The 13,155-nt window shown below is 40.1% G+C and overlaps 3 protein-coding genes across 4 annotated transcripts in view; all 3 read right to left on the reverse strand.

Moving 5' to 3' along the window:
* The window catches only part of LOC147338508 (NACHT, LRR and PYD domains-containing protein 12-like), a 60,531-nt gene that overhangs the window by 29,291 nt on the left and 18,085 nt on the right, over positions 1 to 13,155 (reverse strand). The window lies entirely within an intron of this gene.
* Positions 782 to 4,859, reverse strand: LOC147338509 (uncharacterized). The gene is made up of 2 exons (XM_086297366.1): positions 4,156 to 4,859; positions 782 to 3,213 (listed from the first exon to the last, which is right to left on the reverse strand). Exons 1-2 carry the CDS (start codon positions 4,857 to 4,859, stop codon positions 2,625 to 2,627), a joined length of 1,293 nt encoding a protein of 430 aa, XP_086153492.1. The 3' UTR covers positions 782 to 2,624.
* On the reverse strand, positions 4,657 to 13,152 carry LOC147338510 (uncharacterized). Of its 2 annotated transcripts, none has more exons than XM_086296565.1 (4): positions 5,540 to 13,152; positions 5,222 to 5,358; positions 4,911 to 5,132; positions 4,657 to 4,790 (listed from the first exon to the last, which is right to left on the reverse strand). In XM_086296565.1, the coding sequence occupies exon 1, from the start codon at positions 12,835 to 12,837 to the stop codon at positions 6,826 to 6,828; it is 6,012 nt and encodes a 2,003-aa protein (XP_086152691.1). In that variant the 5' UTR covers positions 12,838 to 13,152; the 3' UTR covers positions 4,657 to 4,790; positions 4,911 to 5,132; positions 5,222 to 5,358; positions 5,540 to 6,825. The 2 variants fall into 2 exon arrangements, with proteins under 2 accessions (XP_086152691.1, XP_086152606.1); XM_086296480.1 differs by having other exon boundaries at positions 4,686 to 4,822.

A 13,155-nucleotide genomic window follows, 5' to 3' on the forward strand; every position in this document is an offset into this window, starting at 1 on the left:
TGGAAGTTGAGTGAAAATTGAGCAAGTAGCAGGAAGTTGTTCGGACATGAAGTGAAAATTGCAAAACCTTCAGTGGCACACTGGAAGCCAAGAGCATAGCAACCATAACAACACATGTATTTTGTGAAAAATCACAATTTTGCAACTCAAAACTTTAAGAGGCATAAAAGTAAAACAGTAAAAGATTTGAAAAAGCTGAATCATACCTGAATAGCCCAATAATTTGTGAACATTTTAAAGTTTGAATGGTTGTTCTAGGTGAAAATATGAGGAAGTAGTTAAGTTTCAAAAACAAGCAAATTTTAGCAGAATTGCTGAAGTTTCCCATTCATTTCAATGGGACAAATTAAAGGAAAAAAGTGGAATATTTTAAAAAGTATAATAGTTAAAAATACCAAAAGATATAGCAGGAATTAGCAAAAATAGCTGAATAGTTTAAAGTTTGAACGGTGAAAATAGCACAAAAATTGTGGAAGTAGTTAAACGGCGAAAAGTGTACGGAAGTCCTAAGAATAATAATAATAAAGAACTAGAAAAATTTGCATTTCCTGCGAAAATGCAGTGTGGATGCTTAAAGCTGAAGCTGTATGCAAAAAGTAGCTGAAAAAGCTGAAAAGTTGCAGAAATTGTAAAAACTTTGCAGAAGCAAAAGAACTTTTCTAAAATGTAATAACTTAGCAGAACTGCAATCACTTAGAGGAAACTGTAAAGCTGAAGCTGTCTGCTGAAAATACTTGAAAATAGCTGAAGAAGCTGAAGAAATCAAAGTCAGTGTTTAAAAAGTTGTTGAAATTTTAATAACTTTGCAGAACAACATCAAGTTAGCAAAAATGTAATAACTTAGCAGAAATGCAATAACTTAGAAGAAACATAACAATTCAGCAGAAATGTTGTAATTTACCAGAAGCTACAACTTAGCAGAAATGTAATAATTTAGTCAAAAATTAATAACTTGGCAGAAATATTACAACTTACCAGAACTGCTATAATTTTGCAGAAATGTAATTATTAGGAAAAAAATGTATACAGATAACAGCTGAAAACGATGACGTAACCTCAAAGTTACTTGTTTAACTGTGAAAAATGACCAGAAACATTAGAAAAGAAAGAAAACCAATTCAATTCAATTTATATAGCACCAAATCACAACAAAAGTCACCTTAAGGCGCTTCATAGATACAGAGAAAAACCCAACAATCATATGACATATGACCCCCCCTATGAGCAAGCACTTTGGCGACAGTGGGAAGGAAAAACTCCCTATTAACAGGAAGAAACCTCCAGCAGAACCAGGCTCAGGGAGGGGCGGCCATCTGCTGCGACCGGTTGGGGTGAGAGAAGGAAGACAGGAATACCAGCCAGCAGATAAACTGATGTGAAACAAAACCAAGGTAAAATTGCAGAATTTACACAGTTGGTGAAAGGTAAAAATGGCAACAACAACCCCCAAACAAACAAACAAAAAAACAAAAACAAACAACATTTAGTTAATAAGTGCACAAGATGATTCGATGATAAATATGGTACCAATCTACAAAATACTGTCGAAATGAAGTCCACATTGTGATATATTTCAGGTGTGGAGAGTCACAGAGCTAAAACAATCGATGTGCATATTTAAAGAATCAAATAAAGAACATTGTTGTGGAATAAATTACAGTGAATAATAATCACTGCCCTGCGTTAGAGAGTGACTTATGATGATGTATTAATTGGCTTAACTTTACCTCTAACAGCTTTTCACATAGTGCTGTGACCAGGGTGAAATCCATCATAAAGTAACTGTAAACAGTAGAACCATTAGCATGAATGTTATGGTTCTACTCTGATCAAAACTCAAGTCAGCTGTGTGACCTGATATAAAATGATAAAGAGGAACACATATAAATGACCTTTATGAACTTTTCAAAATGACTTTATATGTCTGACCCATTATCTATATATATTAGAGCAGATGTGGAAAACCATTGTTAGACCTACTCTATACTAACACAAACAAAGTCAAAAATTCATTGCTAGTGTGACATGTGGTCCTTTTTGCCTTTGACCAATGATATGCTGGTTACTTGGACCAGTTTAGTATTTGCTGTCACAGAGGAATGTTAACCATAAATCCAAAAGACAAAACTGAAAAAACATGTTAATTGCAAACATGTTTTTGCTTAGTAAAAGGATTGAAATTACATGGAAACTGTCACCTTAAAGCCTCATTGTAAATATCATCACAAACAGATGTTTTCCACACGGTTAACAAAGCTCCACCACATCCAATCACTGCATATAAATCTAAAAGAAAACAACAACAAATAAAATGTAATTAACACAAGTGAAGTCTAAGGAGCTTGGAAAGAAAAGCGTCTGGACTTCTTTGAGTTCCTTGAAGACGTTTCACCTCTCATCCGAGAAGCTTCTTCAGTTCTAAGGGTCAATGGTGGAGAGTCCCAGATTTAAACCCAGTGGGAGTTTCCCCCCAAAGAGGGACAAAGAACCTCCTGATGATCCTCTACCTAATCACATGAGCCAAGGTGTGAAAGTGGGTGTGGGTCCCAATCAGCCAGGGTTTCGGGTGAGCTCATTGTGAAACCTGGCCCCACCCTATCATGTGATTTCCTGAGGTCAGGAAATCACCCACGCCCACTCCCAGGATGTGAGTGGACGTTACGGTGTCTGGAGAGGGAACTCAAAACTGGATTATAGATGGCAGACAGTTGGTGTCGTAAACCACCGCCTCTGTTCAAAGATGGTCGCTCACAGTGGACGTAAATGGCTTCTTTCACTCCTCCATCTGTCCAAAATGTGAACATTGGCATCCTCAAAGAGTGACCTTTGTCCTTTAGATGCAGATGAACTGCTGAGTCTTGTCCTGTGGAGGTGGCTCTTCTATGTTGTGCCATGCGCTGGTGAAGTGGCTGTTTGGTCTCTCCGATGTAGAAGTCTGGGCATTCCTCGCTGCACTGTACAGCGTACACCACATTGTTAAGTTTGTGTTTAGGAGTTTTGTCTTTCGGGTGAACCAGTTTCTGTCTGAGTGTGTTACTGGGTCTGAAGTACACTGGGATGTCGTATTTGGAGAAAACTCTCCTGAGTTTTTCTGATACACCGGCTACATAGGGGATGACAATGTTGTTGTGTCTGTCTTTCTTATCCTCCCTCGCTGGTGTCTGATGTTCTTTTCTGTGAAGCTGGAATGCAGGCACACTGGACGAGCTTGTTCTAAAAAATACAGAAAAAGGAACATTTTATTTGTGTTAAGGCCTAAAAACTACAAATAAGTTATACAATGAACAATATTGAAATACCTTATAGGTGCTGTGGGCCACATAACCAGAATCCAGAGCAATCTCACACTCCCATGATGGTGAGGAAAGACATGAGCTCTGCAGGGAGGTTTGAATGTCTCAGTTGGGACACTGAAGAACTCAGAAGACAGCAATACCTGCACAGAGAGACAGAGTAGAAAAAGCATAGATATGTAATCTATAATGTCAATTAAAACTCAAAAAGTGTCAACAAGTATAATCATTTGAGTGTGGAATTATTTATGCAATAAACAGGATTTTAATTAATTGAATTAAAAACACTGACATTTTTTATCAAAGATAAAGAATCATACCTCTCTCTGCTCTGAGGATCACTGAGCATCTCTGACAGGAAATACAGTTTCCTCAGTATGAGTCATCATTGATGGTCTCAGAGGTTGTAGTGTGGCAGCATGATGATGGTCTCCAGATCAGGCAGGAGGTCAGGTGATGGGTGTGTCATCTTCTCCATTGAAGACACACTGGTATGGCAGTTCATAACACAGCAGTCTCCTTGTGGCATGTGGTTATCTGTGCAGTCCAGCACTGATGGATCAGGTTTGGCTCAGCAGTTTATGAAGATGGTGTTAAGATGTTGTTGTTTCAGCTGAGGATGGTGAAGTTTGAAGGTTTTGCCACAAAGGAGACTGTGCCGTTTCTGAAAAAATATATCTAACAAAACAAGTGCTTTTAACACCACCCACCCAGCTCAGCCCCCAAGTGTCTATGTAATGCTGGTATGGGGTGTCGGTTACTAAGTCTAATTAGTACATGGGGGATGACAATGTTGTTGCATCTGTCTTTCTTATCCTCCCTCGCTGGTATCTGATGTTCTTTTCTGTGCATCTTTGCTGACTTTATAAACGCCCAATTAGGATAGCCACATGTTTTAAGTGCTTCATTTACATGTTTGTGTTCCTTCTTTTTCCCTTCAGGCTTAGAGGGAACATGTTCTGCCCGGGGGGGTGTCCTAATTACTCCAAGTTTGTGTTCCAGAGGGTGATGGGAGTCAAAGAGGAGGTACTGGTCCGTGTGTGTGGGCTTCCAATAAACTTCAATGTTGAGGTTGCCGTTCTCTTCAATGTGCACAGCACAGTCCAGGAAAAGCAAACAGTCGTCCTTTGTGTCTTCCCTGGTGAACTTGATGTTTTTATCCACGGTGTTAATGTGCGCAGTGAAGGATTCCACTTCTTGAGTTTTGATTTTGACCCAGGTGTCGTCTACATATCTGTACCAGTGGCTGGGTACTCTTCCTTTGAAAGAGCCAAGAGCCTTCCTTTCCACTTCCTCCATGCAAAGGTTGGCTACAATAGGTGACACGGGGGAGCCCATGGCACAGCCATGTTTTTGTCTGTAGAAACCCTCGTTGTATTTGAAATATGTAGTGGTAAGGCAGAGGTCTAACAGTGTGCAAATCTGATCGGGTGTGAAGTTGGTCCTGTCTTCCAAGGAGCTGTCTTCTTGTAGTCGTTTTCTGACAGTCTCCACGGCCTCCGTAGTGGGTATGCAAGTAAAGAGAGAGACTACATCAAAGGACACCATGAGAACCTTCACAGACATAACACAAGAGAAGACTTTTGATTTAATAACTAAGCTTAAAATAAATGTTACCTTTGAATATTTGTGGGAAAAATCTGATGCTACCCCAAGAATACAAAGCCACACTGGAAATGATGACAGGCTTGCAGCCCTCTGTCTTCCTGGATGAAGTGCCTGATCAGTAGCAGTGAGTTGACAGAAGTCAGTGTCTGTAAGAGTGGTCAAACACTGATACTCTGTCCACTTGCGTAGAGTCTAAGAAGCTGGAATGCAGGCACACTGGACGAGCTTGTTCTAAAAAATACAGAAAAAGGAACATTTTATTTGTCTGTACAAACCCTAAAAACTACAAATAAGTTATACAATGAACAATATTGAAATACCTTATAGGTGCTGTGGGCCACATAACCAGAATCCAGAGCAATCTCACACTCGCATGATGGTGAGGAAAGACATGAGCTCTGCAATGAGGTTTGAATGTCTCAGTTGGGACACTGAAGAACTCAGAAGACAGCAATACCTGCACAGAGAGACAGAGTAGAAAAAGCATAGATTTGTAATCCATAATGTCAATTAAAACTCAAAAAGTGTCAACAAGTATAATCATTTGAGTGTGGAATTATTTATGCAATAAACAAGATTTTAATTAATTAATTGAATTAAAAACACTGACATTTTTTATCAAAGATAAAGAATCATACCTCTCTCTGCTCTGAGGATCACTGAGCATCTCTGACAGGAAATACAGTTTCCTCAGTATGAGTCATCATTGATGGTCTCAGAGGTTGTAGTGTGGCAGCATGATCAGGCAGGAGGTCAGGTGATGGGTGTGTCATCTTCTCCATTGAAGACACACTGGTATGGCAGTTCATAACACAGCAGTCTCCTTGTGGCATGTAGTTATCTGTGCAGTCCAGCACTGATGGATCAGGTTTGGCTCAGCAGTTCATGAAGATGGTGTTAAGATGTTGTTGTTTCAGCTGAGGATGGTGAAGTTTGAAGGTTTTCCCACAAAGGAGACTGTGCCCTATCTGAAAAAATATATCTAACAAAACACGTGCTTATAACACCACCCACCCAGCTCAGCCCCCAAGTGTCTATGTAATGCTGGTATGGGGTGTCGGTTACTAAGTTTAATTAGTGCATCAGAAAGCGGGGGCTACACCTAAAGCCCACACTTTCTGATGTCTTTGTTTATTAGCAGCTTTTTCCAGCTGCTCAGAGAATTCTGACTTGGCCTTTATCCACCCAAACCCAAACCCACCCGGATAAAGGCCAAGTCAAACTCACACACCATACCAGCATTACATAGACACTTGGGGGCTGAGCTGGGTGGGTGGTGTTAAACTGTAGTCGGGAACTTTCAGAAAACTATCCATTTACTTCTACATCAGTTTTTATACACATTCTGTAAGCTGTACTAATGTTTTTCTCTACATAATGTATCATTATAGACATCTCTGGTAGCCTAAAGATAGTTTAAAACTTTTGACATTTTTTACCTGTAAAACATGATAAGCAAAAACTCATTCATCACAAAAACTTTTGATTCTACAAAATCTACTATAATCAAGAAAATATAATTGTCTGTATTTATTCGTGTATGTCATCATAATATATACCTGCATTTATCTGGGATTTATTTATTTACTATTTCATATTTTAAAGCCCTTGGAGGGGAAGATCTCGTTTGTTGAGCTACATACGTCATAGTAAAAAGATTTAGTCATTTAAAACATGATGTTGGTTTATCAAATGTTGCAGCACATTTCAGATCAGAGGTGCATGATAGCAGATGTTCTCTGCTCTGCATGAAGTTCAGCAATAATTTGGTGAAATGATTAATAACATTGCAATAAGAAAGGGTCTTCTGACAGACAGAGTAGGGAAGACCCTTTTTTCAATGAAAAATCTTTTTCATGCTCTACAATCAGTAAACTCTGTAACAAACATGATCTGTAATTGTTTCAAAACTCACCAGACGACTTCATGATTGGCTCGAGGACAGGACACAAAAGACAGGGTTGTGGTAACTGTAATATGATCTCAGAACACCTGAATACAGACATTTCTGTGGCTGAGAAATAAAAATGAGGTCAAGCAGGGTGTTCTTGTCTGTAGTGGCAGAAGTGATCAGCTGTGAATACCCTCTCGACTGAAACTGCTCCAGAATCTGTTTTCTTCCACTCTGCAACTGGTTCTCATTAAAATCTCCACACACAATGATTGGGTGACAGTCCATTATTTCAAGTGAATCTAAAAGACTTACCAGGTTTTGCATGAATGGTGTCAAACTGTAGTCAGGGGGTCTGTACACAACAGCAATGAGTGCAGGGAATGGAGCCTGAACCTTCAACACTAAAAACTCAAGATCAGTGACATTATGCAGATACTGTTTTACCTGAACCTGAAAATGATTCCTCAAATACACAACAACTCCCCCACCACTTCTGCTGGCCATGTGAGGAAAGTTTGTGTAGGACACATGTCTGTTGCGTTTGAACATGGTGTAGCCGTCCAAATGAAGACTGTCTGCAACAAAGGAGCCTTGAAGGTGAGACTCAGTGAGACACAAAACATCTGCTAAACACATTTCATGATGACTCTTGATGTCACTGATGTGAGATGGCAAACCCTCTGTATTGTGATGGATCAGTGTAAGAGTGTCAAGTCTGCTGGCTGTTTCTCTGACCTGAAGAAGAGGCATCATTTCCTCAACACTGGCTTGTCTCATGGTTTGGAGCGCTGCAGTTACCTCGGGATTGGCGTAAATCTTTTTCTCATCCAAGTCCTGCAAATAGAGTCCACTGAGAGACGTCACCCTGCTGAGAGCAACGTAAGCCATACCTGGTTCAAAAATGTTCTTCATTGAAACTACAGCTGTCTGTGTTGTAAGACCCTGAGTTTTGTGAATTGTGCAGGCGAATGCTAGCTTTACAGGAAACTGTCTGCGTACTGCTCCTTTAAACTTCAGACTCTCCTCTGCTCTCTCAATGTAAACAAGATCATCAGATGCTGCATTAGCACTGCGGTTGTGTCTCATAGGCTGCCGGTTGTCCATCCTGAGCCCCAGTTTAATTATGTGTCCATCATTTTCAGATCTCACCACCTTTACCAGTATACCAAAAGCACCGTTGACTAAACCGTTTAGTGTGTCCAAGTTTCTGGTCAGCATGACTCGAGCTCCTTCAGCAACATTCAGAGTGTCAGGTAAATCATTTCGCCCACCTGTAAATGGTTTGTCTCTTCGTTCCATTCTGCCTGTACATTTATCCTTCTGGAAATCGTCTGCATTGATTATTATGATGTTTGAATGAAGCTTCTTCAGGGTATCTATGTTGTGGGATTCCACATTCTTGTTGGTGGCATAAATGTGTAAGACCTCAGTTGGACATTCTTCTGGTGCAGTCACAGCCTGTGACAACAAATCTCTGTCGCACTGAGAAAGCTCATCTGTCTTTTCTTTGACTCTAATCCTGTTCAGCATCTCTGCAAAGGCCACATCATCTTTCTGACGCATGATCTCGGTTAGAGTGATCATCTGAAAATGCTCCTGCCATAGGTCAATCTGTTCTGGATCGTAAACACAGAGAGGTTTAGACTGTCGCACTGGTGGCAGCTGGTAAAAATCTCCAACAGCTAAAACTGACATTCCACCAAAAGGTCTCTGAGTGCCTTTGATTTGTTTCAGTCTTGCATCCACATAAGCAAAAAGGGGTTTTGAAACCATTGAAATCTCATCAATAACAATAATTTCAGCATTCATCAGCTCAGATCTGACTTCATCCAGTTGGTTACCAAGTCCTTGAATGGGTGGTTTCAGACTCCTGGGTAGTTTCAGTAGAGAATGTAACGTAGAGCCACTGATAGAAAAAGCTGCTGTACCGGTAAATGAAGTCAGTAAAACAGTTGGATTTGATATGTCAGCTTCTTCTGCATTAGCAGGCAGTCTGCTCAGGATCTTTGATGCTTCAGAATGAATACACTTAATCAGATGTGACTTTCCAGTTCCTGCACCACCGTTGATATAGAAGAAAAATGGATCTGGGTTCAAACCACAAACTCGCTGAATACACCAGTCTCTTATGGCATAGAACACGCAGGCCTGCTTCTGGTTCAGATTCTGATACATTACACGTACCACGGCTGGATCTACTGCAGGTTGTTCTCTGACGGCTCTGATCTTTGTTACAGCATCAGACTGACGACTGTAGTCGGGAACATTCTCCTGTTCGTTCTCATCATCAGAATGTCTCTCAGGAAGATTCTCATCACATTGCAGCCTCACAACTTCAGATTCAGGAGCAAGATTACACCATTCATCAATCACAACATCCCTATTTTGTTCAAACTCTTCCAGTGCACTCTCAATATCCTCAGAGTTCTTCTCATACTTGTCTTTATTTCTTTTCACAACCCTTTTCACAGACTCACTGTGGTCTGAACATGGAAGTCGTACAAAACCTGAGTTGTAGAAGGACTGATAGGTTTGGAACCCTTGTGGTTTCAGTTCCTGCTCTGATCTGTGTGGAAGGTAAAGTCTCAACAGTCGACCATAATATTGCTCAGGATCTTTTTCCTGTGAACAGTGGTAATACCTGATTATAGCTGGTTTATCATTCTTTCGCCTTTGTACAAATCCAAGCTGGTTTAGAAGAGGAAGCACATCTTTTCCTTCATTTGGACCACTCACCAACCTGCACAAGGCAGCAAAATCAGCCAGTGACATTTCCTCATATTCTGGGGTCTCAGGTCTGCATTTGTATTTATCACTCAAACTTGTCATCCAAATATTACAACTGTCATGTGTTGTGCTTTCCAGGAAGCTCATGGGGCGACTCATTTTTACTGGGTTATCATCTGTTGGTACAAATACAACACTGCGGGAACATTTTTTCATTTTTAGGCCACAGACTCGAGTCACACACTCCTGTGCGCTGATTTCTCTCTTTTTTGAGTAAGCCTGCATCACAGCTCTCATTTCATCACATTCATTGACGGTGTTCTTATCAGAGTTGTCAATAACTGTCTTCAGGTATTCAGAGAGGCCAGATTCTTTCTTTGTTATATATTTACAGAGGTATTCTATACATGAATAGGCATTCAAAATGAATGAGACATCTAAATTAGAGTTCCAGGCTTCAAGCAGGTCTGGGTTGTAATTGTTGATCCAACACTCATTTGGGTCACGTTTCAGAATCAGAGCTGTTTTCTTGTTTATGTCTTGGAGGCATTGTTCATACTCATTCATTGTCAAGTTGCATCGTGACAGAATCTGCTCTATGGTGAGGGAAGCAGCTTCAGGTTCCTTCAGCAGGTTCAACAAAGGTCTGAGTTTGGCTTTTGCAGCTTCAGTGTCTGAATCCTCATCCTGTCTCACAATCATTGTTCTTGTGGCTGGTGGTTTGGGAAACCCAAATCTACAACCAGAGTTCACACTCTTAAAGCATGTCTTTGTGTGGTTTTTGCTGTGCTTTTGTAGCTCAGTGACTTTTTTGTGCAGTTCAGGTTGTTTTTCTGGATCAGGGAGTTGAGCTGAGATGTATCTGTCCACAAAGTCACAGACAGTTTGGTCATCATCCACATCTGCTTCTACCTTTTCTCGAATCCACAGCAACATGTGTATATGTGGACTACCTCTGTGCTGGAACTCAACTCTGTAAAAGTAATCAATGATCTCACCAAGGGGCTGTGCAGGAGAAAAAAGCAAATCTCTGAACAAAGCCTCAACACGTTTATCAAACATTCGCATGGTGGTTACTGGATTTGATCTTAGAATTTCACACTTTTCTGACCAGTCCAGGGCTTCAAAATCAACCTCTTCACCTTGCTGTCTCTTTATTGCTTGAATCACTTCAGGCCATCTCATCTCAGCAGCAGAGAAAGTGACAAAGAACTGAGGTGTTCCTATTTGGCGAACCATGCTGAATAGATCTCTGGTAGTTTTCTGCCAGTAAGCTGGAGTTCCTCTGAGTGGCTGCATAAATCTGATTGCATCTTTATTTCTTACCAGCTTCTCTACTTCTGTCTTACTTTGTAACATTCCTGATGTGATTTTGCGTCCATCTTTGGTCATAGTTTTACCTTTCCTTAGCTGTATTGTCATGCTGGAATTAGCCAAATGTATTTCAGTGACAAACTGTGAGAAAAACAGGTAATTTGTGTCTTTAGCAAATCTTGCATCAATGTTGAAAAGCCTTGACTTGAAGTAAGCACTTGGTGTGAGTTTAAGACGTCTCTTTTCATCCAGTGTATTCTGACCAGTAGGAAACTGCACAGGAAATGCCATGGCTTCCAAATGAGGAGTTCTGAAGAAGCTAACAGGATTGTTTCTTTCTGCAGGAGCCACACAATATGTGTTATCAGTGAAACAGAGAATCTCTTCTGAAATGTCTACAGGCTGCAGACAACTTTCTAGAGCAAAACCTCCATTGTTCAAATCACTTTCTGGTTCATCTGGATTTTGTTCCTCTGGTTGTTCATCACAGGATTGCATATTAATATCTTGGTCACTTTGAGACTCACTTTCACACAAAAGGGCATCTTTTTCATAGTTGTCAATTTCCATTAAATCTGCTTCATTATAATCATCACTTGCCATGCTGGCTTCATCACTGCTGTCATCATCAGGTAACGTTGGATCACAAAGCAATGCATCATCTCTGATAACAATATCTGTGTACTGTGGATGAATTTGTTTCAGTTTACGCAGAGCTTGAATGAGTTTAGACCAGGTGACAGTCTGGAACAGCTGATGGCCTTTGTAGCACAGTCGTCTTTTCAGCTTTATCCTCATGATCTGTGATTGGCTTCTGATCCTCGGTAAACTGTCAACTGTTTGTTGGACCTCAGATGGTACACACACCACATTACCACGTATAAGTCTCTGTCTCCCCTTTGGAAGAGGAATAATCTTAGCAAATGGTATGCATTTGGCAATCAGATGTCTCTCCAGAATGTTGAGATCACAAAGTTCAGCTGGAATATCCTGCAGTTCTAAACCATTAACAGCAGCAAGCCTGGGCATGCATCCACTTTTGAGGGAACTGTGACACGTGTGACAGATATACTCTTTTTTTCTCTCAACAGGAAAGCTGCAGTGATCATTACATGCTTCATCACACACATGAACATATTTACCAGTTAGACACTGATGAGCTACAGTCTGGTGTTTTGAGTAATTTTGTCTTTTGCAGATTTTTACCTGATTAGGAAAAGAAGCTTTTAGACAAACAGTACAAACATAAGATGGTGCTGACTTAATGTTTGATCTGAAACGAGATATGGCCTCATTCATTAAAGTGTTCTCTGGATGACACTGTAAAGTCTCAGCTGGTCGATGCATCTGGCGATATTTCCGTTTTATGTTCATTGCACATCTGATATTATGCATCTGTCTGAAAGAAAAACTGTTCCAATATTTTACTCTCATTCGTTCTCTCATATTGTCCTTGTGTTGTTGCTGAAATTGTTTTTCTTCTCCATACCGCTTAGTCATATAAGATCGTTTTTTCTGTTTAAAATCTTCGCTTTTTTTATATAGGTTATATACATATGACCTCATGTAAGCTTTATGTTTCTCTCTGAATCCAGCACAAGTTCTGTATATTCTTCTTATACGCTCTTTCTGCTTATCTCTGAATATGGGAGATTCTCTATACGTTCTTGTTATACGTTCCTTCTGCTTATCTCTGAATAGGGGATTGTCTCTATATGTCCTTATGACACGTTCTCTTTTTCTCTCTCTAATTTTAGCACTTTCTCTATACATCTTTCTCAAATGTTCTCTGTGTTTCTCCTTATAGGTAGCATTTAATTTATACAGCTCATTTTTGTACAGACTCTTTTTCTGTCTGTGATCAGGATCATTACACTTCTTAGTTGAGTTTTTTTTCTTTGTCTTGAAGCTTTCATCAAACCTGTACATCTGCCTTTCTTTCGTCTTCTGATTTTCCTTTCTCTGTGGTAGCTTTTGTTGGGTCAATAATCTTCTCCTCATTTTTTGCCTTTCATGTTTACTATATTTCAGCAGTTTATCTGAGAGTTCCTCTGTTATCTTAGTTGAACTGGAGGCACTGTTTGAATCATTCTGAGGAACAGAATCTGATGTTACCTGAGTGTCTCTTACAGAAGATGCAGAGGTTTCTATTTCTAAATACTCAGAAGGAAGATGGTTGTTTTCAGTAGCAGCTGTCTCATTTGAATAATCCACTCTGGATGATGTCACTTCAGTCGTTAAAGTGTCTCTCACAGTCTTCTGTGTCTGGTCAGTAGATCTTTGGGAGTTTATTTCATGAACGGCTTCATTTAAAGCTGG

This window comes from Aulonocara sp. 'chitande type north' Nkhata Bay, linkage group LG1 (assembly GCF_057382095.1).
Source record: "Aulonocara sp. 'chitande type north' Nkhata Bay isolate Kocher_YH1m ecotype deep benthic linkage group LG1, A_spYH_male_GT1.1, whole genome shotgun sequence".
Classification (NCBI taxonomy): domain Eukaryota; kingdom Metazoa; phylum Chordata; class Actinopteri; order Cichliformes; family Cichlidae; genus Aulonocara; species Aulonocara sp. 'chitande type north' Nkhata Bay.

Excerpts from the sequence above, each read along its gene's own strand:
- LOC147338509 (XM_086297366.1), bottom strand. The coding sequence starts at position 4,859 with ATGTCTGTGAAGGTTCTCATGGTGTCCTTTGATGTAGTCTCTCTCTTT. Across the intron at positions 3,214-4,155 it reads CCTAATTGGGCGTTTATAAA|AACAAGCTCGTCCAGTGTGC; the intron begins GTCAGCAAAGAT and ends TGTATTTTTTAG.
- LOC147338510 (XM_086296565.1), bottom strand. The coding sequence starts at position 12,837 with ATGAGGAGAAGATTATTGACCCAACAAAAGCTACCACAGAGAAAGGAA.